This window comes from Tamandua tetradactyla, chromosome 17, assembly GCF_023851605.1.
Source record: "Tamandua tetradactyla isolate mTamTet1 chromosome 17, mTamTet1.pri, whole genome shotgun sequence".
In the NCBI taxonomy this organism is placed as follows: Eukaryota; Metazoa; Chordata; class Mammalia; order Pilosa; family Myrmecophagidae; genus Tamandua; species Tamandua tetradactyla.
Genome location: NC_135343.1, coordinates 26965510 through 26989790, shown reverse-complemented (window position 1 = coordinate 26989790; position 24281 = coordinate 26965510). Strand labels below are relative to the sequence as shown.

The 24281-nt window shown below is 44.8% G+C and overlaps 1 protein-coding gene across 4 annotated transcripts in view; it reads right to left on the bottom strand.

Moving 5' to 3' along the window:
• Positions 1-24281, bottom strand: part of SPTBN1 (spectrin beta, non-erythrocytic 1) — a 193287-nt gene that overhangs the window by 6197 nt on the left and 162809 nt on the right. For 3 of the 4 annotated variants that reach the window (XM_077134232.1, XM_077134231.1, XM_077134233.1), the window contains 14 exons: positions 20581-20727; positions 19466-19729; positions 17731-17955; positions 17213-17302; positions 16781-17062; positions 15973-16103; positions 14533-14737; positions 13782-14156; positions 9450-9694; positions 8098-8236; positions 7242-7326; positions 5496-5692; positions 4243-4355; positions 3413-3476 (listed from right to left, as the gene is read on the bottom strand). In XM_077134232.1, coding sequence (XP_076990347.1) covers positions 3413-3476; positions 4243-4355; positions 5496-5692; positions 7242-7326; positions 8098-8236; positions 9450-9694; positions 13782-14156; positions 14533-14737; positions 15973-16103; positions 16781-17062; positions 17213-17302; positions 17731-17955; positions 19466-19729; positions 20581-20727 — 2562 coding nt within the window. Of the gene's footprint in view, positions 1-1109; positions 1978-3412; positions 3477-4242; positions 4356-5495; positions 5693-7241; positions 7327-8097; positions 8237-9449; positions 9695-13781; positions 14157-14532; positions 14738-15972; positions 16104-16780; positions 17063-17212; positions 17303-17730; positions 17956-19465; positions 19730-20580; positions 20728-24281 lie in introns of those variants that run through there. The other variant, XM_077134234.1, reaches the window with a different exon arrangement.

Sequence of the window (24281 nt, the reverse complement as noted above, 5' to 3'; positions counted from 1 at the left end):
TATTAACTGTAGCAGTCCCCAGCTGACACGCCCAGGGTGTGGGATTAGCAGGTTACTAAAGCTGGGTGTGGCCGAAGCCTTAGTGGATTACGGACGACCTGCGCCCCTCACACGTGGACAAACATGAAGGTGTCAATGGCACACTCATTAGATACGGCCCCCGCCACTGCTGCCCAGAACCAAAATGACACCCAGTTAGCAGCCACGACTTCGACAGGGTCACCTCAACTGGCCACTGCTGCTTGGACCCTCAGATCTGTCAGCTCTCAGGAGCTGGACTTCCCAGTAGGGACTTACCCAAATGGGAGGGCCTAGCACTTGACTTTCAACAAAACTAATTCTTTCGAAAAAGTGCTGGTGAAAATTTGAGAAGGGAGGGAGAATCGCAAGTTGCTACTTCTCTACAATTACCAAAATCAGCATCAATGGTTTGGGCGAGGCTAGAGACTATGTAATTGAAGGGTGATTTGATTGGAAGCTTTTCCCCAGAAAGCAAGGTAGAAAATGGATCACTGGGGCAGGAAGACACAAGAAACGGGGGAGATGGGGTGCATGGCAGTCACCCTGGTCTTTGAAGGGAGTTTGTACACACATGCTTATGAGCCACAGGCTACAGGCTACAATCGAATATTTCTCTCTCCCTCATGCCACGCAGGAGAGATGGGGGAGGGGAAATGACAGCCAGAAAGCAAAATCCCGAGTCTGAAGAATGTGAGTGTATTTTCAAGTGTACAAATCTGTTCTTTCACGAGGGATCTTCTGGTGAGGAGGAAGTGTGTTTGTCGGGGAGGCCTGTGCCAGGTGTGAGTCCAGAGAGACATGGGGTTAGTATGTACAGAAATCATGTTAAAAAAAAATTTAGTGCTGCAGATCTGACTTGAAACCGGCTATGACAGCGATGACCTGGACTGAGAGATGTCTGTAAGGCTAAAATTTATCACATTTGGCCAGACCTCAAGATAGGTGTAGGCTAGAGAAGCCTCTTCTTATGGAATTTCTGCAGCAAAAATTTTTTCTTTAGAGTTAGAAGAAAAGAGAAACCCCAAACCAGTATGCAGAGGTAATTAATGTTTATGCAAATGAATCATTAACCAAGAAGACAAGGAAAATAAAAGGAACAAAATGAATTTTAATGGACATGTGCTTTAAGCATGCCAACAGACAACACACCACTACAGACAAACATCAAAAGCAAATCATAGTGCTATGATCAAACAATGGGTACATGTGGATATAGAGGCCCCTTCCCTGCCCCCATGTTGCTTCTTTTTAGCAATTAGTCCAGAGTGCTTTAGTGGCTAGGGACACCTGAGATATTTAAATCAGGAGGTGAACATGAAAGCAACGTGACAACTAGTATAGCACAAGAAACACCCACTGGTTTTCAAAGTGCATGAAGCAACACGATATTTTTAAGTTCATTAACTTGAGTCTCTGCACCGTAACTCGTAGAACGAAAAGGCTCTTCTTCCACTACCATTCAATTGCAATTTAAAAATTTGTTCTGGCAAGGTATTATTTAAAAACTTAGACAAAAATAGGCATGAGAGCAAATGCTAAGAGCATTAAGCTCTCTTTCCATATGTGCTCATGTTTGCTTGTTTTTGCTTTCTGAATAAAAAAAAAATAAAAAAAAAAACACCATCACACATAAATTGGGTATTAGTCCTGATGATACAAAATTTAAACATATATATGGAAACATCACATATATACATATAGGTCAATGACACACATCATATAATTTTGGAGCCAGAAAGACACATCAGGGCTCCCTAGTGACCAAAGACGAAGCAGTAGCTTTCTCTGAAAAAATGGATTTTGGTATGTTTTTAAGGCAGAGACCCAATAATGGTGCATACCACCCCCAGAACATAAGAAGCTTGGCATCTATCTATATACCCATCTACAGTCACAAGTAGATAGATATGTACATAGAAATATGGAAAAACAAACAAGCTGCTATATGATGTTATCCTGACAAAAGAAAAAAAAAGACATGCATCATGAAATGAAAAGACAAAATCAGACTTAACTCATGGAGAACACATATCAAAACAGGTTTCTGATTCCACTAACACATCTAAATATGGCAAATGAGCGAGTGAATGTCTCACAAGGCTTTGACGTAACACGAATTTGGTCTTGTTTGCTTAGTTTTTATCAGTACCAGGAAATCGCCTCTTTCATCAGCTTTTATTCCTAGGGAACAGGATTTCTGTTAAGTATTTTCAACCTCTGCTGGTGGTCTGATAAATGCCATCCTAAAAGATTCCTTAGAGAACTCAATAAAAAATTCTTAAGAAAATAAAAATTGAATCGTCCAAGACATACAATGAAGTTCCTGTCTATGGGGACACTACAATTACCCCTGCGGCCGGGAGGCTCGCGGTTGCTCCTAGGGACGCAGCGTTCAAGTAATCAGGATGAACCAGAAATGGCTTCGTTCCATTTGTTTGAAAAATTAAAAAATGGTTTGACACCCTGGAGACAGTGACTGCATGGAGAGGCCCAGAACGGTCAGGCTTCTGAAACAGGTGGCAGGAAATGCTGTCACCTGTATATCCCGCGACCTGAAGGGGCTGGCAGGACAGAGACAGGGACAGAGCTAGCGGCCGCCAGCAGGCACTTTAGTCCCGTGGCCGCTAGCTCTTCTGCTGCAAATAAAGCCTAGAACACTCAATTCAGGACTTGGCAGAAAAACGGGAGGAACTGGTTTATAAAAAGTGATACATAATCCGAGAGTATCAAAACGTTTGAGATTCTATGCCTTATAAAATAGCTTTCCAATTTTATTCAACTTCCTTTTTCTTTTTTGTCAGCTTCGATAATGAGTGCCTCCTTCATGGAATGTTACCCGGCTGGCTTTAGGCTTTAATTTTAGCATGGAAAGTCTCCCTCCTCAGACACGGCTAACAACTGCAGTAAATCAGGTTAATAATATTACATCTGTAAAGTGGGCCACAGACAGCACAGTACTGTACCCTGTTAGTATAACTGGATATGTCATACCTGTCAGATTCTAGTTTTCTTCTTCATTATGCTGTAATCTCATTTAATTTCAATTACTCATGTAAGGTTTTCGCTGTAAAATCTTAATAAAGTGAAAAGCTCACAATAAATGAAAAGTAAGCTGCTGTAAAGGCAACTGAGTATCCATCAGTTAAAAGACTCAAATAAACATGGATTAAATGCAAACAAATATGAAACCAAGAAAGGCTATGTATGAATTGCGTAAAAATTTAACACTGTAGGTAAAGCAGAAGCCAAAAGGTCAAACCAACAGGTTTTGGAAAGAGTGGTTCTTGACAAATGGTAGTGAATTTCACAGTCCAGACCATGGCTGGTCACTGGCTGTCCGTCTGCTATTAAAGTTTTTGTAGTTTTGGTAGGTTTGAGAGCGGTAACTAACCCGTGGAGATCCCTGTTCAGCCAGCAAACCATTCTGGGAAACCTGCTCTCCTTTCGAAGTATCCCTGTTAGGTGAGAGGGAAAAGGAAAGAGGAAAAAGGGAAGGGGAAGGGGTGGGGTGGGGGTAGGCGGAGCAGGAAAAGAAAGGAAGAAGAGGAGAAAAAGAGGAGGAGAGGGTGGGGGAAACAAGAGTCAATTCTATTACAAGTTTTTCCTCTGAAAAACATATGCAATCCTCTTTTACATATATAATTTCTTGTTTTAATTTTGAAACTCTCAAGTATTTGAAACAAACTCCAGAGAGAAAGCAAAATGACCCTCTTGTGTGCCTGTCTCCCAGGCACGCCGCCCCATCCCCCCCCCATCAAGGCAGCATCCAGGGTAGCAGTGGAGCTCTCACTATCCCAAAGTAACTAGCCTCCCAGTAACACAGAGTAGTGGCTGCCCTGTATGTGACACCACTCAGAGCCTCAGCAATGAAGTGCCTCCAAATGCATCTCCACGAATGCACTGGCCTGAAATGGGGTGGTTCACTCCGTCCACTTAGTCATAAGGAGAGTCTGAGTGTTGAGCGTGTACATGTGTGTGTGCAGGCGAGAGGACGCTGTCTACACTCCAGTTCTGCCACCTACACAGCCATGCATGTCTGTGGGCAGGTTGGTGTCCTCAACCGTTATTCAGGAGTGACCACATTCCAAATATTCTACAGAAATAATGAGCAGGAAGGGCATGTGGTTGGTTTGGCAGAGCCCAGCCTTAGAAGAGATCCTTAAACCTCACTGGCCTCCAAAGCAAAGCCTCCGGCCATGCGAGCTGGTGTGGGTGACTCACCACTGCTGCTGGGACTCGGTCTCTTCTGAAGCCTTCGTGCTCGGCTCCGGAGAGGGTGGCCGTCTCTTCCTCTCCTCTTCCTCTTGCTGTCTGCGCACTTCCAGTAACTCCAACTGAGGGGAGAACAGAGCGAAGTCCAGCAAAGTCACAAGGGTTGTCTCTTTTAAGGAAAGGGTTCTAGACGAGACCCCAAAGTCTCCTACGCTTTCTTTCTACACTAGATCACGTTAGATAAACAGAAGTGCTAACATAACATCTTAAGCAACATGGGCTACAGTTCACAGGAATTGCAGTTGTGAAACTACAGGAAATATAAGTCCGAGTGAAAAAAATAGATCTATTCTATGGGACGACAAGCTTCCTGTGCATTGTGTGGGTGGACCCTACGACCTTAGGTTTAATGTCTGAGTTAACCACCCAGCTCTCAACTCTACTTAGGGACAAAGCATTTGAGCACGAGGGTCCTTGCTAGACTTCCTGCCAGAGCTCAGACAAATGCCACCAAGACAGAGCTGCAATAATTCTCAACGAAGCTTCTTGCGCTGGGGGTAGCACAAAAGCAAACAACATTAAAAAACAGAGTCATCTAACTGAAACGAAGCCATTTCAGGAGCGACACGTAGGCCCCAGGAGAATTTCATTGTAATACAGGGTAATAGGTACATATGAAATCCCCACAGTTGCAGAAGTGGGAAAGAAACATCATTTTTTGTACACAACAAGAAATCTTTCTGCCAGGACTGCAAAAATCTTGGGAGAGGAAATACCAATGAGAAAGTCCTGTACTTTAAGGCCTTTACATTGGCAGAGAAGCTTATAGGATGGGGAGAATTTTCAGTGTACTGGATCAAGCTACCACTTGATGAAAATTAAAAGTGTGAAGAAATATGAAGGCTCTACCCCCTTGAAACCAAAGCTTCTATGAAATATGGGAGGAAAACCAAAACTTCTATGAAATATGGAAGGAAATGCAGATTAAAGGAGAAAAATGAACCCCTTCATTCAATTTGCAGGCACGGTGCTATTATAAGCAATCATAAACTCAGCTGTCCGGGTGATGAGCGAGGGGCTGGCTAGAGCCTGGACCGCCTTCCAAGGTTCCGTCCCAAGTGCTGCCAATTTTTCAGGAAGTCCCACTGCTTTTGAAAACTGAGCAATTGTGTGAAATGCCAAGGCTAAGAGGAAAGCAGGAAGAAAAGGCTATCTACGAGAATCAACAGGTAAAGCAGCCCAGCGTCCAGTGGCCAACATACCGTTGTCAACCTTTCCAGGGCGGAGAACCTCTCATCCCAGGTGGCTGCAGACTTCTCAAATGCCTCGTGGCGCTTGATGAGTTTCTCCACCTCATCCACACTCTGGCCTATCTCTCGGCTGGAGAGGTATGGCTCCTGCCCGAGCAGCCAGGCCTCGGCCACGCTGGCGTCCCTTGAGAACTGGTGGACCTCCAGAACTGCACAGGGTACCAAGAGTGAGTGTTGCAGGGCAGGGGACTCGGCCACCGGTTGGCCTGACTTCCTGGCACCACTGCCATCTGGTGGCAGCTGCCGGGACAACCAGTTCTTGTCTACTCTAGATCAGTGCTGTCCAACATAAACGTAATGCAATTAAAATTTCCTAGTAGCCACGTTAAAAGTGTAAAAAGAAACAGGTTAGGTTAATCTTGATTGTATATTTTATTTAAACCAATGTGTCCAAAATATTATCATTTCAAGAAGTCATCACTATAATTTTTTTTCTTTGGAGTCTTCATAATCTGCATGCGTATTATTTATACTCAACAGCACACCTCAGTTTGGACCAGTCAGATTTCAAGTGCTCAACAGCCACCTATGAACAGGTGACCACCACCCTGGCCAGCACGGGTCTAGAGTGTGCACCCTGCTCACTCAGCTGCTTTAGGGAGACAAGCTGCAGAGCCCTGCAGGGACTCATATGCCCCACAGAACCAGACTACACTAGTGGAGGAGGGCTTCACAAACCATCTCCCCGGGAGGCCCCCAACATGGTTTCAGGGAGAAATGCCACCCCTGCACCAAGGACCTGTCAGGGAATGCAAGATACTGTCCATAAGCTCTTCAAGGCCAGGGACTGTGAACACACCCCTGCACCCCCAGGGTACAACCCCACTGCCTAGGTTCCCAGTAGGTGTTTCATATGGGTGTTGCTGAACTGCGTCTGCCCTGGGAATTCTCAAATTTTACAGACCAAATCCTCAGTAAAGAATGGTCAAAAGGGGATTTTTAAAAGGCACTGGGCCCAAGAGGGTGAGGTGCTTGGTGGACATGGGTCTTGTCTCCAGCATGCACTTTTGGTATCTAAAAAGGGACTTATAATTCAAGGATAGAGTCCAGAGTACCAAAATCAGTTTGGCAAAGTATGGTACTACCAATTATGAAAAATTACTCTCAATACTGTGTATTATAAACCCTGTGTTGGCTCATACTTTCCTCTATAAAATGAGGATTAAAGGCAGAACCAACCTCTTAAGATCATTGTGGAATTTAAACACAGAAGTAAAGAAGAGAACACGTGGAAGAGGCCTATTTCAGTGCAAACTCCCCATATATGCTACCTTTAATTTTATTATGCTGTCAACTTTTCCCTAAGAACACAAGATAAAAGACCCAATGAGGCCAACTTCCCCCACCCTCTTGACTCTGCACTAAAAACTCTTCTTGAAGGCAGTCTAGAGGGGAGAGTCTGCTATTAGTACCCTCTCAGCGGGATGCTGAGTATCTCACCCCTGTGTAGTTCCCAATAAACATCCAAATCACACCTATAAAAAGATCAGTCATGGGGTGAAAGAGAACGAGTGTGTCATAGGGCACTTTTAAAAAATAATACACTTGGCATGGACTGGTGAAACAGGATAGGAAATCTGAAGCACTCGGGACTCCAAAAATTAAGTGATAAAATCACATTGATAAAAGCATGGAAATGAATTTTGTCTGCTTTCTGTGGCCACCCAAAAAGACCAGAAAGATGAAGTGTGTCCTTACTCAGTCTCAGCCATTCCCATCGGTCTTCCCACTTGTCGATCATTTCTTTTCTCTTTTCCGTCAACTGCAGCAACTTTTCTTTGATCTGTGAGAAAAGAAATGATCTTTTATCTTTTTATCGGGACATCTTAATAAACTACACCACTTGCCTTTGGTCACTGCATACAAGAAAAATATATTTTTCTGTAGACTACCCCTAAGACAGGAAATAGCAAAGAACTGGCCCAGTCTACCTGTGCACCAGGATAGGAGGGAAAAGCACAGCAATGCTCTTTCCAGAAGTAGCTGAGAGGAGGGACGGGTTCTGCTTTGTCATGAGGAGGCCAACAATGCAGGGGACTCCCTGCAGCAATTACATTCAGGAAGAGAGGGACAGCAAGGGGTACAAACCGAAGTTTCTGAGAGGACATCCATTCCCTTGGAAGTGACTGCACACTGAACTGTTTACCTCCTTATCATCAGCATCCTAAAGGGAATCAACCACTATCCACCCAAGAGTAAACTGATCTATGGCATATGGGATGGAGAAGGGGTGCCACCCAGGAACAGTACTGATGAGAGATGAGAGACCACCAGATGAGAGATGAGAGACCACCAAAACCTGAACCTGGGGGCTTCAAACTGTCTTCTGTGCCACAGCTTATTGGCTCTGGGCCTAATTCAGAGGCACAGCAAAGAACTGAGGAATTTTGGTATAAATATACATGTGTGCACAATATGTATACATATATGTACACACATAGCTCCATGTATGTATGCATATTTGTGCATATACATGCACACACAAAACAAAGCTGTTTTTCATCTTAACCCCAGGTGCATTCACCCTGCGGCCCAAAGCAAAGTAAGAACCCACCTCCTCAGACGCATAGTGCTTTCTTGCCAACAGGGATTTCCCAAGTTCAATGCAGGTTGTGAAACTGTCATTACGGGCGTCGATTTCAGCTTTGATGCCTTGATGATTATTCATTAATAGTTCAACAGATGATACATCCCTAAAATTAAATAAATACTTCCTTTAGGAGTTCAAGCTTTTTCAAATAAATGTGTAGATTTTATAACATGTCATTAATTTCAAAGAAACTATACCACTGCACAACCAGCCTTTCAGGTCTGATTTGCAGAGTCCAGGCTGGGTCCCTGGAACTAAAGCATGATGACAGTGTGATTCAAGACCAGCTACACATCCAAACATTCAGAATAAGCCAAAACTTGTATTGCTTTTTTGAGCCTGAATAATTAAAAATGTGTTTTAGGAGGGCATCAGAAAAACCATGGGATTTCTGTTCAAACCTTTACTTTGAATTGCAATTGAGAAACACACTTTTCCAGAAGGCAAAGAGGCAGCAGCAGGTATCCCAATCATACCCTGATGAGTTAGCTGCCAAAGGGTCACACCACGTGTACTCCAAAAAGCAACTGACACAGTCTCTCTATTCAGACACGAAGAAAGCCACAGAGCAAGAACTAGCTTAGGAATCAAGACTTCTACAGGTAAAGCTGCAAGAGCTTCTCCTAAGTCAACACTTGCTACCTGGAAAAGTCTGATCCAGGACATACAATGACCTTTTTTGTTGTTATTAAATGTTTTAAAAATTTTCTTGTCTTGGGGGCATAATTCACTTCTCAATTATGGTGCAGGCTAGAGCTGATAGATGTGAACTGGAAGTTACACAAGTGCCTGCTTCTTCACCCATCAGCTTCGTTTCACTGCTTTATCAAAACAAAGACAATGGGAAGACAAAGAACAAAGATTAAATAATAATCCCAAGATGCCATTAAAGCAGATGTTGAGTGACACCTTTAGAAAGGTGTGTGAAAAGGGTTAGAACGGTTTTACGCAAATACACAGACACAGAAAAAGGATCTGGAAAAGCCATCTTATTACAGTGATGAGGTACTGAGGAATACCCAAGCTATGTGGCTGCTGGAAGCACGAGGAATCCGGACTTGGGTAGGAGGACCTGGGTAAGTGGGCCAGGTTGGGGAGAAACGGACGGGCATGACAGCACCAGGCCCCTCATTCCCTGGCAGCTGCACACAGCAGCTCCTCCCAGTCATACCTTCCCCTTCCCCAGCTTTGGCCTCAAACCACCCACATGAGAACTGCTTTCAAGATCAATGTTCTCTCTCGAAGAGCTCTTCTACAATGAGCCCAATCCCCCCACACCCATCCCAGACCAGGAAGGTATAGGGTCATAGGGTCACCTTGGCTTCTCCTGGGCCTCGATCTGCCGGATCACATCCTCCATCCAGAGCATGAGGTCACGCACCAGGCTGAAGAAGCGGAACTTGTCCCCCGTGTCGACCAGTCGCACCCTGCGGCCCTCGCAGGCATCCAGCAGGGCCTTCCAGGCTTCCAGGACCTCGTTCTCTCGCTTCTGGATGTCGTCGGCCTTGTCTCCAGCATAGGCTGCCTGGAGACGGGCTGCATCCTCCTGTAGCTGCCTCACCTGCGAGCCACAGGGGAGACAGGCCCGGTTAGACCTCCCCCCCCATTCCACATGTGCAACTGCTTTTCCACGTAAGTACTAAAGGGGCACTAAGCCAAATGTGGTTCCCACCCCTCAAGGACCTTACAATTTCGAGTCACAAAAACCTACCTTTATCATAAATACATCTAATGATATCAGGTGTTGTACACATAGACAAATGAAAAGCTACAGGAATGCAGGCAGGGAGAGGTGAACCAGGAAAGGTTCCCTGGAGGTGGCCTAGGGCATAAGGATGATATACTATGGACATGCACTGAAAGCATAAGCCATATCGTCAGAAAAATTCCAAATCTGCGTCTTCAGAGAAAATGTGATTTAAAAAAAAATGAGGAATGAGAAAGTAACTGCCAAGAAGAATACATTTTCAAAATGCCTTTCAATTGCTATGCAATATCACTGAAATCCATACACACCTCACCTGTAAAAACCCACAATGAGACATTTAAACTTGAAAAACAAAAATGTAAGCACTTAATGTGATTGAAAGAACAAATGATTGCAAACTTTGAAGATGAAATTAAAGATGAGTACTGTGATTGGGCAAATGTGACCAATGATTTACTTCTTTTGTTAGCATCTCTGTATTTCTGGTGGCTCATCATTTTCAGCTATGGCAAGTCAACAAAGCCAAAATACAAACAGTGGCATGAAGAAAGTTCAGAGACTAGGATATGTAAATGGGTCTCAAATGTGAAAAGAAGCTACATAGAGATACTGTAATTTGTCATCTATTAACTGGTAAAACTTGAGAAAAATTTGATGACACATTAGTGAGCGAGCTGATACATTGCTGAAAGGAGTGGAAAAGGGAAGAGCCACTATCAAAGGCAAGGGGCAATATCCATTAATCTCAACTGCACATTATCTTTAGATTTTATAATCACCCTTTGGGGAACTTATCCTATACATATTCTTGCATACTTATGAAATGAAATATGCATTAAGTTAGTCACTGCAGCATTGCCGGTGATAGCCAAAGATTGAAATACAAGTAAATGTCCTTCAATGGGGGCTGATTAAATAAATCATTGTATAGCCTGTGTAGCTATCAGCAAGGCCAAGGAAATGCCTGATGTACTTATATGACAAGTGTGCCAACATGACTACTAAGTGGAAAAAGCAAAGTCGAAGACAGACTGCATACTATCCCATTTTCCCTGCACAAAAGGGGAAAAACCAAGAATAGGCTTTTGCATCTTTTTCTTGGTATATGCCTAAAGACTCTCTGGAGGGGTACCCAAGGGAAACTAATAACCAAGGCTATGTATATTTTTAAGTTTATTTTCCTATAGGCTTTAAATAAAGTATATAACATATTACTCATGCCATGCATGCAAAAAACATCTATTTTAAAATATACACTTATGAAGCAAATGTCCTTGATCGCTATTTCCTATAAGCCTGTGTTATCAAACAATCTGCAGACCACACTCCTGGACAAAGGGGCCCTTTATATGTCTGGGAGGGGAGTACAGGTGAAATGTGACGTGGGTGAGGATGGACAACACTGGGACTTGTGGAGAGGTTTTTCACTGATCCCAACTGCACAAAAGGACTTGAGGTGGCAATAAGAAAAGAGGTTCTGCAAAAGGTGCAAGCATCAGTGGAGGAAAAGCCCAGAACTAAAACTCCCATAGGCCTGTCCAACACAAACAATGAACCCTAATGTAAACTCTGAACTAGTTACTAGTACAATTATAATATTTTTTCATCAATTGTTACAAAGGTACCACACATACTAATGAAAGGTATTGGGTGTGTGTGTGTGTGTACGGCGGTATATGGGAACTCTGTTTTTTCTGAAGAAATTTCTGTAAACCTAGAAGTTCTCTAATAAAAACAAATTTCTCTTTTAAAAAAAGGCAAGCTAAAATAAAAACAGAATCCATCTTAAGGGGCTGCTGGAAATATTCTCTAATTATGGCTGAGGTATAACAAATTATGAGCAAGTTCCTGGGAAATTATCTAAAAAGCTAACTTTCTATGCCCTTAACCACATCTAACCAAACAATTAAAATAAAAAATTTCCTAAATCTCTGGTTGTTTTTAATTGGCTCTCATGACAAAATGCAAGGTGGAAGAGGCTAGCAACAGCAGAAATCCCCACGGGAATTAACTATCAGTCGCTGAAGACCATTCCCGCGTGCAAATACTGTCTGCCCTGCATCCCACTGCACCTGGGCAGAATGAGGAACCGGGACAGATCAGGCAGGCACACAAGTTAAATGGCCAAGGAGGAAATACCACTGGCCTTCTGACAGCCTGCACCAAGAGCCTTCTTTCTGGTCTAATCTGTCATATTAAACTGGGTCAATAATAGCAGAAGGGGGCGCAGATGCTTTTAGAGCTGCTCCCAACCTAGTGCAGTACCTGTGCAGAGGTGGAGACTCTGGAAGCCAAATGGATCCATCCAGGATGTTATGGGACCTTGGCAAGCTCCCTCCCACCTCTCTGAGCCTCAATGAGGTGAAAGGCTTAAAAAAATGAGGGAGCAACTTTGACATCTGGTGTCTTTTCCAGTGCTAAAGTTAAATGATTTTACAGGTATAAAGAAAAGATCTACTGCTCATGGGTTGTCTTCTAATGCTATGTCCAGGCATGCCCAAAATTTCCTTAAGCTTTTATTCTACAATAGAGAACTCACATAGAGCTCTTGCTTCAACGTGTTTTGTAAGCACCAGCTTTATCCTCAAGGCTTAGAGAGGGAGGGAGGGTACACCTGCAGCTGCACTGAGTGACAGCCGAATCAAACCAGGGTCTGCCCGTCTCTAGAGCCCCTCCCACGTCCTGGGGCCACATGGCATTCCCTCCCATGTCCTGAGGTCACATGGCATTCTGAGACCTCACGTGGAATGAAAGCCACTCAACATGAAGCCGAGGAGCTCTCAAGTGGCAACTTTTCACCAGCTCTAGGGACAGATCTGGTAGGCCCCTTCTAAACTTTCCTGGGCATGGACTCTGGGCCACTCCCCATAACACTTTAAATCTACTCTGCTGGCAGAAAAGCTGAAGTCACCTCATCTGAACAGAGCCTCCACAGAGAGCAGACAAGGGTGGCAGAGTTGTCCCTTCACAGAAGGCCCCCACCTCCCACCCCAAGGACACTATTAGAATGTTAAGCTGATGCACCTCATCAGCAACCGGCAAACTTGGGTCTGCAGCCAAGTCCAGGCTGCCTGTTTTTGTAAATAAGGAGCAACAAAGTCACATCATGCTCGTTTCAGCATTCAACAGAGGACGTGGGGCTCTGAAGACCAAAAATAGGTACTATCTGTCCCTTTACAGAAGAAGATTGGTGACCCCAGCACTGCATTACAGATGTGCTCTTAACCAACAAGAACAAAATCCTAGACGCACTCAGGACTGGAATCTCTAACAACACTGGCTTCTTCTCTAGGATCGTGAACCTTAAGGAAAGGAAAAACACCACATTTATTTTTCAACTAAAAGCAGTATGACTAAACAAGAAACTGTGCAGACACTAGAAAGGAAACTAGAGCATGATTATACTACAGATTCCTACTGCTATATTGTTATTACTTTGTCAAACATCGTTTAAACAAAGTCTTAGTGTTAGCCATTTTATACTGGGGGAGAAAAGGCCAGGCATATTAAAACATTAGGATCTTATTTTCCCTCTTTCCGGATGTATATCTCAGACACTGGTTGATGGAAAACAATAACGTATTACACTTTGGAGCTTACTCTGGCTGAATATGTTAATAATTATATAAAGTCTTATTAAGAAGGCCTATAACTGGCAAATGTTTGTGTGTGCATTTGCAATGTTTATTTTTTCTTTAATCATGGGGACATTCATCTAATAAGTGTTTGCAAATGTGGCAAACTTAGACCTTTATGGATGGACAGGTTCCCACAAATGGAGCATTGCAGAAGTATGTGTGTGAGTGTGCGTGTGTCTTTAATTTGGGTGATTCTTTGAGGGAGCCAAGGGATGGAGAGATGCTCAGAGATGCACAGACCCTTTATAGAAAGACACACCTTAGCGCCCCCACCTTCACCTTGGCACTGCTCCCCCACCCACCTGAGTGCCCAGAGCCTGGATGTCGTGTTCGAATGTAGTGTGCATTCTCTGTAAGGTCTCCACGGTGTTCTGGTCTCTCCCAAGCTCCTCAGGGAGCTTCTTGTGCTTGTCCTGTATGCGCCCAAAGATCTCCTTGGCGTCATGGTAAAACTTGTGCAGTTCATACGAGGCCGCAAGAATCTGGGTTCTTGTGTCGATGAGCTCCAGGAGGTCAGCCCAGGCTTCGTTGAGGCCATCCTTCCACTCAGCTATGGTGGCGGCATCTGAGTGCCCGGAGTTGATGAGCTCATCTGCCATGTGATTGACTGTGTCCACGCGCTCCTGCCCAATGTTCCCTGTGTCACGAGCAAATTCCCGGAATCGTTCTTGTAACATCTGGAATGGGGAAAAGCACAAAGAAATCAGGGAGACCATTGTGAAAATTTTATTTCTTTATCACATGAATATCCTTCGGATGGAAACTGCCCCTAAGGGAGAGGTAACAGTAATGCACACGACTTGGCTCTAAAATCTCTTCACAACCAGGTTTTCTTCTTCCTTGCTGTAGCCCCCACCTCCGTTAACCACTGGTGGAGGGAGGGCTAGAGAAGTTAACCCACCTAAGTCAAAGTCACCCGGGTGGGACAAAAACACCAAGGTGAAACAAAACTTCAGGCGTGACCTCTGCCCCAGGTCCAGACGTGGGGCATCTGCTCAGGGCCTTCGGCAGCCCTTGTTGCACCATCACTCATGCCCCGGCCTAAGTACTTGCCGTGACATGCTCATAGTCCTGCCCCAGCTCGTGCGACCCTGCGACCACCTCCCTCTCGGCGATCCACTGCTCCAGGTCATCCACTTCCCGGTTGAGCTGGAACAGCCTGTGCCTCTCATCCAGCTTGCCTCTCCTCTCCTCAGCAAGGTCTTTCAGCCCAGCGTAAAGCTTATCCACTTTGGACTGCCGCATGCTGATGCGCTCGCTGAAAGAGAGAGAAGTGTGTGCGTACGGTGTAAACGTCAATTTTCTTCAGGGAGAAAACAAATGCGATTTAAATACTGGGACAGGGTGTTACAAAATACTTCTCAAAGGGAACTTTGGGTGAATCTATTTAGTCTGAGAATAAAACTCTGAGATCTGACCTCAACTTCATAATGAAATGCTGATATGTAATCGAAACACAATAGTTAAGGCTGAAGGCATTCTGAGCATGATGATGAAGGGAGGGGAGGAAAACCCTAGCCCTCTGCTTCACTGGTTCTGGAAGTCAGGATTTCCTTCGATGCTGAAAGCTAACATAAAGTTGATGGTCAGGGAGCATCCACTCTCAAGCACCACATGACCCAAGGAACCAATGCTGTGCCCTGCCTGGCACACACCAGCCTGTCCTTTCTCTGGGCTTGTGCCTGCTGGGAGAGCTGACCCTGCTGCTACTGGTTTCAGGATTCTGGGGCTATAGGCAGGAGGCTGCTTCCCATCCCTTCACCCTGCCACCCACTCCCTACCTCTCGAATGACAATCCTGTAAAAGGAGATAAAGGCCACTTTCCTGAGACCCTTCATCATGGGCACGGTAAGGCCGTCCTGATTACCAGCATGGCCACTGAGCACACCTCATCTCCCCCCAGGCTAAGGTGCACAACCAGCTCCTTTCCTTTCTGACTCATGAATAGGCAGTTGCACAGAGAGCCTAAAATGATGGGCCCTGAAGTTAAGACAGGGGCCTGGTAGAATGGGTGAGCACCACCCTGATCTCTTCTTCTTCAAAGGCTTTCTAAGCATTAATGTATAAGAGCTGGGTCCTATACATTAATATCAAATCAGACATTTTGTTCTTCCTGGGAGACCTTTTATTTTAGTCCCATGTATTGCTGTCTACCTCACCTTTTAAAACTTGCTCTATCACATAATTACTTCCTTGCACTGGAAATTGAACCCAGGAGTAAATGCTCTTACGAAATGCACCTGTGATGTCAATGTGCATGCCGGGCTCATCCCATCTATTGATGGGAGACATTTATTTAATCCATGAGAGTGATTTTCTAACCCAACAGTTCACCGTTCCTACTCAGCATGGACCTACGGGGCCAGTGCTTCTCACACATTCACCTTAGCCACTCAAGATAAACACTGCCATTTTCTTTTCACCTGGTGTAGTAAGAGCCTCTTACTAGGAGGAACTGGCGGCTGGGGCCCTCTTTGTACGAATGGCACCCACCTTTCAGGATGGCTGTCAGCCACCAGGGCCCGGCTAGTCTTGGAGAGCTGATGCACAGTCTCTGCATAGTCCTCCACAGCTTGCTCCAAAATCTGGTGCTTCTTCAGCATGGAGACAGCGCTCTGCTCGTCCTGCAAAGAAGGCGATGGTCACACCCACAGTCTCCGGAGACAGCACCACCTTCAGGGGGAACAGGCTAAGCCCATGATGGGGCAGGGGGAAGGATCATCAGAAACGAGTAGACCAGAAACGTGGGATGGGTGGTGGGGAGCAGAACCTATGTGGCTGGACCGTAGGGGGCCTGAATGAGTGATGAACGCTTTTGAGGGCGATACAAGACCCCTCCGAGGAACACAGCAAAGCTCAGGCAGACCAAGTGCATCCTGCTGGCTAAAGCTCCTCAGTCTACCAGGCAGACTGCAGGAGGCTGGACTTGCAAGGACCCTTCAGATAGTCTCAGAAACATCTTGTATATGGTAAAGTTTAGTTAATCCTGTAACTAGAGACCAAGAAGTACTCTGAAAGATTTTTATTAGAGAGAAAGAGAATTAAAAGTATGAACCTGAGTTCATACTGAGTGACACACCAGGATTCAGACAAGAAAATTGCACGTCAAGGGGAACTGCGGGCCAGGTCTGACACCTTTAGGCACCACAGAGACCAGGGACACTCAGAGGCATGAAATGGGACTTTTCACACACACACAAAAGCCACCAGCAGGGAAACAGGCTCGGGTGTGAGTCTAAGGTTCTTCGGGGGCAGAAAGGCTTGCCCGCCTCCCCTCACAGAGGGCGGGGGCCTCTCTCACCTTGGCCTTTTCCTCAGACATCATGTACAGCTCCTGCTCACTCATCCACGCCTCGGCCTCTGCCGCGTCAAAGTAGTACTGCTGGGCCTTGTGCGACTCCTCGAGGCGTCTGTGGCGCTTCTCCGTCTCCTCGATGAGGAGGCCCCACAGCTGCTTCAGGTCAGCGAGCCTCTGCCTGATGGCCTCAGCATTGAGGCTACTGCTGTCGGTGACGATGTTTTGGCTCCTCTCGAAGATGTCGTCAATGCGAGGCTGGTGGCCTTGGATTTCTTTCTGCAGGGTCTGTGTGGAAGTGGCAAACAGACAAAAAGACGTGTTAATTGCAACAGCCTGGTGTTTATATTGTGCTGCTAGGGCCCCACAGTAATCACATTCTCTGCCTTGTAATTCAGGGCAATTATTTATCAGGCTAAGCTATTCTCAAACATTTACCTGATTTTTCTTTATCAACAGCTGCACAGTCTGGAGGTTGTGGCCATGATCTGTGGAAGTTGCCAAGGGCATCCTCTCTCCAACCCACAGCTGGAAAGAATTGCAAACAGGTGGTGAGATCAAGTCCCAGGACCACTCAGCAGGATAAACATATGATACAAACAAGCAGCAGGGGAGAGCAGAGAGGTCAGCTTCATGGAGATAGTGTGCTCAATCCCTTGTGGAAGGGCTGCGAAGAAAGTGGGCCCTGCATCTGGGATACAGAGCAAGGGTTAGTCTCCCCAATCCTACCTTCATCCCCAGTATCAGACTCACTATGAGTCTAAAATGTCATTTTGGGGTATGAAAAACCCAGAGAATCTTCAGAAACCCAGAACAGTGAAGCTGCATTCTGTGTGACAGAGAAAAGAACCTGTACAAGATTCAGGCATGGTGAGCGCAACAGAGTAACGAGGACAGGGGCTTGAAGACAAGCGAGATTTATGGACAAGCCGCTCCTGCAGCAAGGGCCTACTCACGATCTCGTCCTCCACATCCCGGTTGAACTGATGGATCTCTTTGGAGGCCAACAGGTTATGCTTCCTCTCACTCAAGGGCTCCAGCAACTCCATGAACTTGGTCTGCACGGTGAGGCGCTTGCTGTCCACCTCGTCGGTGCTCTTCCCCTCCTGACTCAAGGCCTGGGCCTGGCTCTGGAGCTCTTCAATCTCCTTCTTCCGGACTTCCATCTGGTTCTCCAGCATCTGGGGGTAGACAGCAGACTGGCCCTCGCACCGGAGATGGGGACTGCCGCCCGTCCTACACAACACTTGCTTCCGCACTGACCCACAGGGGAGGCTGAAGGATATGAACTTACAGAGTGTAGAGGCCAGGGAATGGTTCAAGCCTCTACTGAGCTACCATTCAGCCCAGCACTCTTCACCAGCTCATTTTTTAAAGTACTACATTGAGGATTTTAAAATTGGGAGTGATATTAGAGTTCACCTAAGAACTGGGGAAGGAACTGATAAGGGAAACAAGCACTAGTTAGTTATGGGAACAGGACAGTCCTTCATTTGATGTTGGAAGTCAAGTCAACTATTAGGATGGAATACACTTGTTGGAGGGTCACCACACTTTTAGGTAAGAAGGAGGTAGGGGATGGGGAGCTAATGTAATAACATTCCTTTTTTTTTTTTTTTACGTGGGCAGGCACCGGGAATCGAACCCGGGTCCTCGAGCATGGCAGGCAAGCATTCTTACCTGCTGAGCCACTGTGGCCCGGCCTTCCCTTAATTCCTTCAATCAGAAGGCTGACTTCTTTTTTTGTTTTGTTTGTTTTTCACATAGGCAGGCACTGGGAATCAAACCCAAGTCTCCAGCATGGCAGGTAAGAACTCTGCCTGCTGAGCCATCGTGGCCAGCCCTTGTTTTGTTTTTTACATACTGGATAATAAGCTAATAAATATAAGTTGCTTATTTACATGAAGGGAAATAGGTAGTGGTGGAAGCAAAGGCTTCCCACTCAGGAAACACCACCCCAAGGAGCCTATAGGTGGGCAGACAAGGGGTCAGTGTCTGGGAATGAATTACATGACTCCCTTTGCAGGTAGGGGAGGTAAACAGCTATGACTATAAATCACATGATCCATGAAAAAGCTTCCTTAATGCAGAGTAACCACATCATTCAGAAAAAGTAAGGTTGGTGTCACCTTGGATGAAGAAATAAGCCCTGGCATTCAGCAGAGCCCATCTTTGTAGACTGGTTCCAAGCAGAACTGCTGGGCTCGGGTGGGACACAGCCATGCACTGCAAACCCAGCCAGGAAGCCACTGGAAGATTCTGCCACTGACTTGCTTTCTTGACCTTGTTAGGCCTGTTTTCTCATAAATTCATTAGTGCCCTTAGTGCTTTTCAATCACCAAGTAAAAAACTGTTAGATTTCTTTTATTATCTGTAAAACACCTTGAGCAACTCAGACAACTGTCACCTCTCCAGAAGTTATACAGTGACCTGTACAAACATGAACACCTCGCTTGTTTGAAATGCAGAGGTGAGTAAAATAATAGTTTCTCCACTGTTAAATGGAGATAACACCCATCAACTACCAAGATGATATAAATTATTTCCATGCACAGATACCCACTACTTCAACTGATATTGTGTCTTTCCAGTAGATTCTGGAAATGCCTCTCAATGCTGTCAAAGCACCAACTCCCAAGAATGGGGACGCTTGAGACAATAAGGAATGCTGTTGTCGCCTCGTCCACTTGCCTGTTGCTTTTTCAGCAGGATGTTGACGCTGGTCAGGTCTTTGCCGTAGTCATCAGATTGAATCTGACTCTCCAGGCCATGCAGCCATTTGTCCAGGTCTGCACAGCTCTGGGTGAAGAGCTCAGCTTTGTTTGCATCAAAGAGCCGCTGGGCCTTGGTCTGGGTGGTGGATTCAAGGACTTCCCACATTTTATGTAAGCCAGTGAGCTTCTCTTTCACCACAGCTTCTGTCTCAGGCTTTTCCGAAATGAGCTGCATTCCTTCCTGGAAAACACAAATCAGTGTGGTCTTAAATAAATACAGAATAAGTGCCGATGTGAAAAATCTAAGATGTGATTTGTGATATACCCCTTCATTCAATATACACATCTATATGCACACGCACACACAGTTTTTCCACGGGAAGCTACTGCTCAGTACAATCGACGGTGTACTCCATGCACGTTGTACGGATTTCACGGGAGCTGAGTAACAAGTGGTTGCTCCTTGCTCAAACACAGTTTCAACCGGTGTGACGGCACATGAAATGTTAATAACCTAAGACTTCATCCATTCCACTTCCCAAAAGATCACATTATTTTAATAGTTACACAAAAACTGTGAAGGGAGAAAAGGGACCTGGGGGGGGAGGGACGTCTCAGTCACATTCGGTTATGCTGCACAGGCCACCTTTGTGCCAAAACAACACATTTTCACAATTTATATAGTGCTTTGGATATAGAAGCCACCCAAGAAAATAGGGAAAACTTAATATACATAACATTTTTAAGTTCTCATATTGCAGTACATATAATTTGATAAAGACAGCGGGAGCTTCCACCCATAGTGCATGAGATACACCAAGAGACCAAACACCTAGTACTCCTTAGAAGATACATCAAGTGCTCTGGACCATCTGAATTTCTGCTTTTCTCCCACCTGGTGGTTTGAAGTCAGGAACTGGAACGTGGAAGTGGGATGCTGCTGGCCATGTAACTTTGTATATGATGAGGTGTGACTCAAATATATTGGGAAATAAGCCAAATCAAAGGGAGCTCTTTTCCACCCGGTTCATTTTCTCACGTGCCTAAACGACTGAATGGGGGAGGGGGAGCCCCTTCAACATTTTCACTCACCTTCTCAATTTTGTCAAGCCATTCTTTGTTTGATGCAAGTTCTGCCATAAATGCTTGATGTTTTAGCCATTTACTGTGCAGATTTCTAGCTTCATCGTAAGACATGTCCTGTGCTGTAAGCATCTTTTCATTGATCCAGAGAGATAGCTAGGGGAAAAAAAATTTAGGAGAGTTTCAGAGACTGTGATCACAGAATTGGCCTTCCTTCTGCCCAGAAAGGATTATGTTTACAGGATGCACATTCCCACAACAAAAACCAACCAAATATTTAACTTTACCACCTGGTCCCGTCATGACAGGTATCCATTAACTTGCATGGAGAGGTTGTACTTGAGCTCTGCTCTAAAATGTGCAGCTAACATTAAATGCAAAAATACAAAAGCTCTTATGCACCATCATGCAAAATGTCTGGCTCTTAAAATGAAAAATGCTTGGCTCTCTTAGCCAGCTTTCCCCCTAAAGAATTGTTTAAAATTCTGCTCTAACCAGTCCAAGTCACAACTTTCTTCTCTTTCAAATACCTGCATCAGTTATATCATGTTACCTATGACTATCTTTTATACTCCATTTGGTGCTCTTTCTATTCTTTTAGTTTTCTCAAACAAAAACAAAAAAAAACAAAACTTAAAAATCCTCCTCTTTTATTCCCTACCTCCATCCCCTTTCATGGGTACATCTACAAGAATGCCAAAAGGCATAAATAACTTGCTTACTACAGGGTTAAGCCAAAAACAATGCCCTTTCAATTTGTCCTCCAAGTTTGAATTCTCTTCACACCTCTTTCTCTATAGTTTCTATTTCCCTAAAGAACCTTCCACTTAGACCAACATTTCACAAGACTTGATTTTGAGACCCTACATGTCTACTTGAATCTGAACTCTGGAAAGCCACAGAAGAGCCTGCCAACCACTGACAGATGAGAAGGGAGATCTCTTACAAGGCTCAGGGGTGCAAGCTGGCCAGACATCCGGCCCCTGGCCTCACTTCTCCCATTGGCTTTCATCCCAAATTGGCCCCAGCATGTAGCTGCTGCCTGCTTCTCATTGGCCAGAGTCCTAACTCCCACCCTGTGCAGAGCCCTAACCCAGGCAGAGCCTTTTGTTTGCTGAGGCAAAAGACGAGAAATGGAATGCAGAGTCAGCCCAGAACTAGAAACAAACGAACTCAGGGAACATGTCCCTTCTCCTGCATGACTCCAGAAGTTCACTTTTACACCAGTCTGTCCCAACAAGTTTGCAAATGAATGGCTTCATGGTCCTAACTCCAAAGTTTTATAAATGGCACAGAAAACCAAGAGGAGAGTCTTAGAGAGTCAACATTTCCAAGGCTGTTCACCAGCACTCCGTACTGCTGCTGAGAAAGGCTTCCCCATAAATTTAAACAACAGAAAGGCTGTTCTTCAGAAACCATGTCAAGGAAAATGAAGTGGGTCACAGGAGCCGCTCTGGCACTGAATGTGGACAGACTTTGGGCTCCATCTCTACCCTTCTCAGGCTTATCGCCAGGCAGAGGGAGGGAACTGAAAGGAAAAGTGGGAAGATCTTTGATCCCACTTTTTGGTGAGGAAAAAAGCCAATAAATCTCCTAAGCTCTTTGTAAATTAGTACAACAGATGGGTTACAGAACAATAGGACACTAAATTTCCTACGTTAGAAGATTTACCTATTTTTCAGTTTTGGGGGTAGCTGAAATTTGAAAAATACCATGACCATCTAGTCAATCAAAGGGGCAGAGAGGTAAAAAGGAAACCAAATGACAAAACTTCTCCCTGTATTATATTCTACACACACAAACAGATTAAATACAATAAAAGGCATTTACTGAAAGTGCCAAAGACATTCATAGTTTCTCTATTCATAACCACCTACCCAAGAGGGACTAAAAGAAGAGCTACATAAAAATCAGAGGCTTACAGACAAACATGTACTTTGCTGAACACATCATCTTACAGATAAAGCATTATGCAGTGCAGCACAATAAATGGATCTATGGAACGTGCTAGTTCATCAGCATTCTGAAACTAGAGCTAAAATGATTATTTGTGGGTATCTGCAAAGGTCATTGAAGAGTGTCCTTGTTCTCGGCAGAAAAAAAATGCTGTGCACATTGGAAAAGAATAGGAAAAATGCTTTGATCACTGAATTCACTTAAATGCAAAGTACTGAACCCACTATTCCTGTGGCAGATAAATCTTGTCATACTGCCCTCCTGAAAAAATCAGCAATTTCAGAAAAATCAGGTGTAAGGCGGGGGTGAGGGAGACCAGATAAGATGCTTTTTAAATCATTCATTTTCGGATCTTCTTAAAATAACACTGCTAAACCTATGCTCTTTATACCTCTATCCTTAACTGGAAGCAGGCAGGTCCTTGATCATTTCCATGGTACTGATGGAACAAACACCATCCAGGTGATGTTTATGGGGATGGGTGGTGGCACATAGGGCTGGTTTCCCCATCCCAGTCTCCTCTAGCCAAGGCTCCCATGAAGAAGGGATTATGACAGAGGGAGAAATCCCTGGATTCTCTGGGCCTTGAGCAACACCAAGAATCAGTAATGGTATTAAATTTGACCTCTGGGTGTTTTGTCAATATCTACCGGCCTAATAGGAATATTTTCAAATTTAGGGTTTGTCTCCATTCTTAGAGCTTCTGGCTTAAAACAGATATACTTATGCTGAAAGTTTACAGCCAAACAATAACACGTTATCACCTATGCTTGCATTTCTACACTAAGTGTCCTGGAGTCCCCAAAACTGAGCTAAATCCTGTCACTCAGCAGAGATGGTGTGTGTTAATGGGGGATGCCTGACACCTCTGTAGAGACTACAGTTGCACTAAATTTTTAACAAGGCTCATGGAGAGACAGAACAGGGGGAGAAAGGATAAACTTAGGAGACTTAACAGAGCCGTTACAAGGAGGCCTGCAAATCATCTCAGTGACATAAAAAGATCCAGCCAAAACTTTCCTGCACACCACAAGGAGAAATCATGCAGGACTGAGTCCCTCCAGGCTTTCAAAACGGAAACTGGCAACCAGCAGTGGTTTGGGCTGGGAAGTAAACTCCTTGTAACTAAGGATACTAATGTGGAACAAATGGGAAAAAAGATCGAAAGGTCTACAACTGACCGTTTCCTGTGATTTCATTGGGCAGGACCATTGTTTTATTTACTTACTTTTTCCACATACTTCTATTTATGAATCCACACGTATGGAAGGATTTCAGACAGGGGACTGGAAATTCCAGATGCAACTGAGGTTCTCTCAAGAGCCACCCACTCACCTCCTAATAGCATCTTGGCACTCTTTTTCTCAAAGTTAGTGCCGGCTCCCCCATGGCAGGAGAAATGAATTTCATCCCGTTAACTTGCCCCTGAAGCAAGGATCCCAAGAAATCCCTGTGTACCCTCAGGGAACACGGACTGAGATTAAAATAAGCCATTTATGGTGTTTCAAAGGAAACATCAAATCAAGGTGATACAGGGACTACCGTCATCACAGAAGGCCCAGCCCTGCCTGCAGACATCTCCCCATACCTTTTACTTCCTCCAACACTAAAGGGCCACTCGGTATTCACTGTAGCACAACATTCAACTCCACTCAGCCAAATTTAGGTCCCCTTACTCTCCTCCACGCCCTGTCTTGGGACACGAATGTCTCTTTAAAAGAGCATCTTATTCAAATGGATTACTAGCGCTCAAA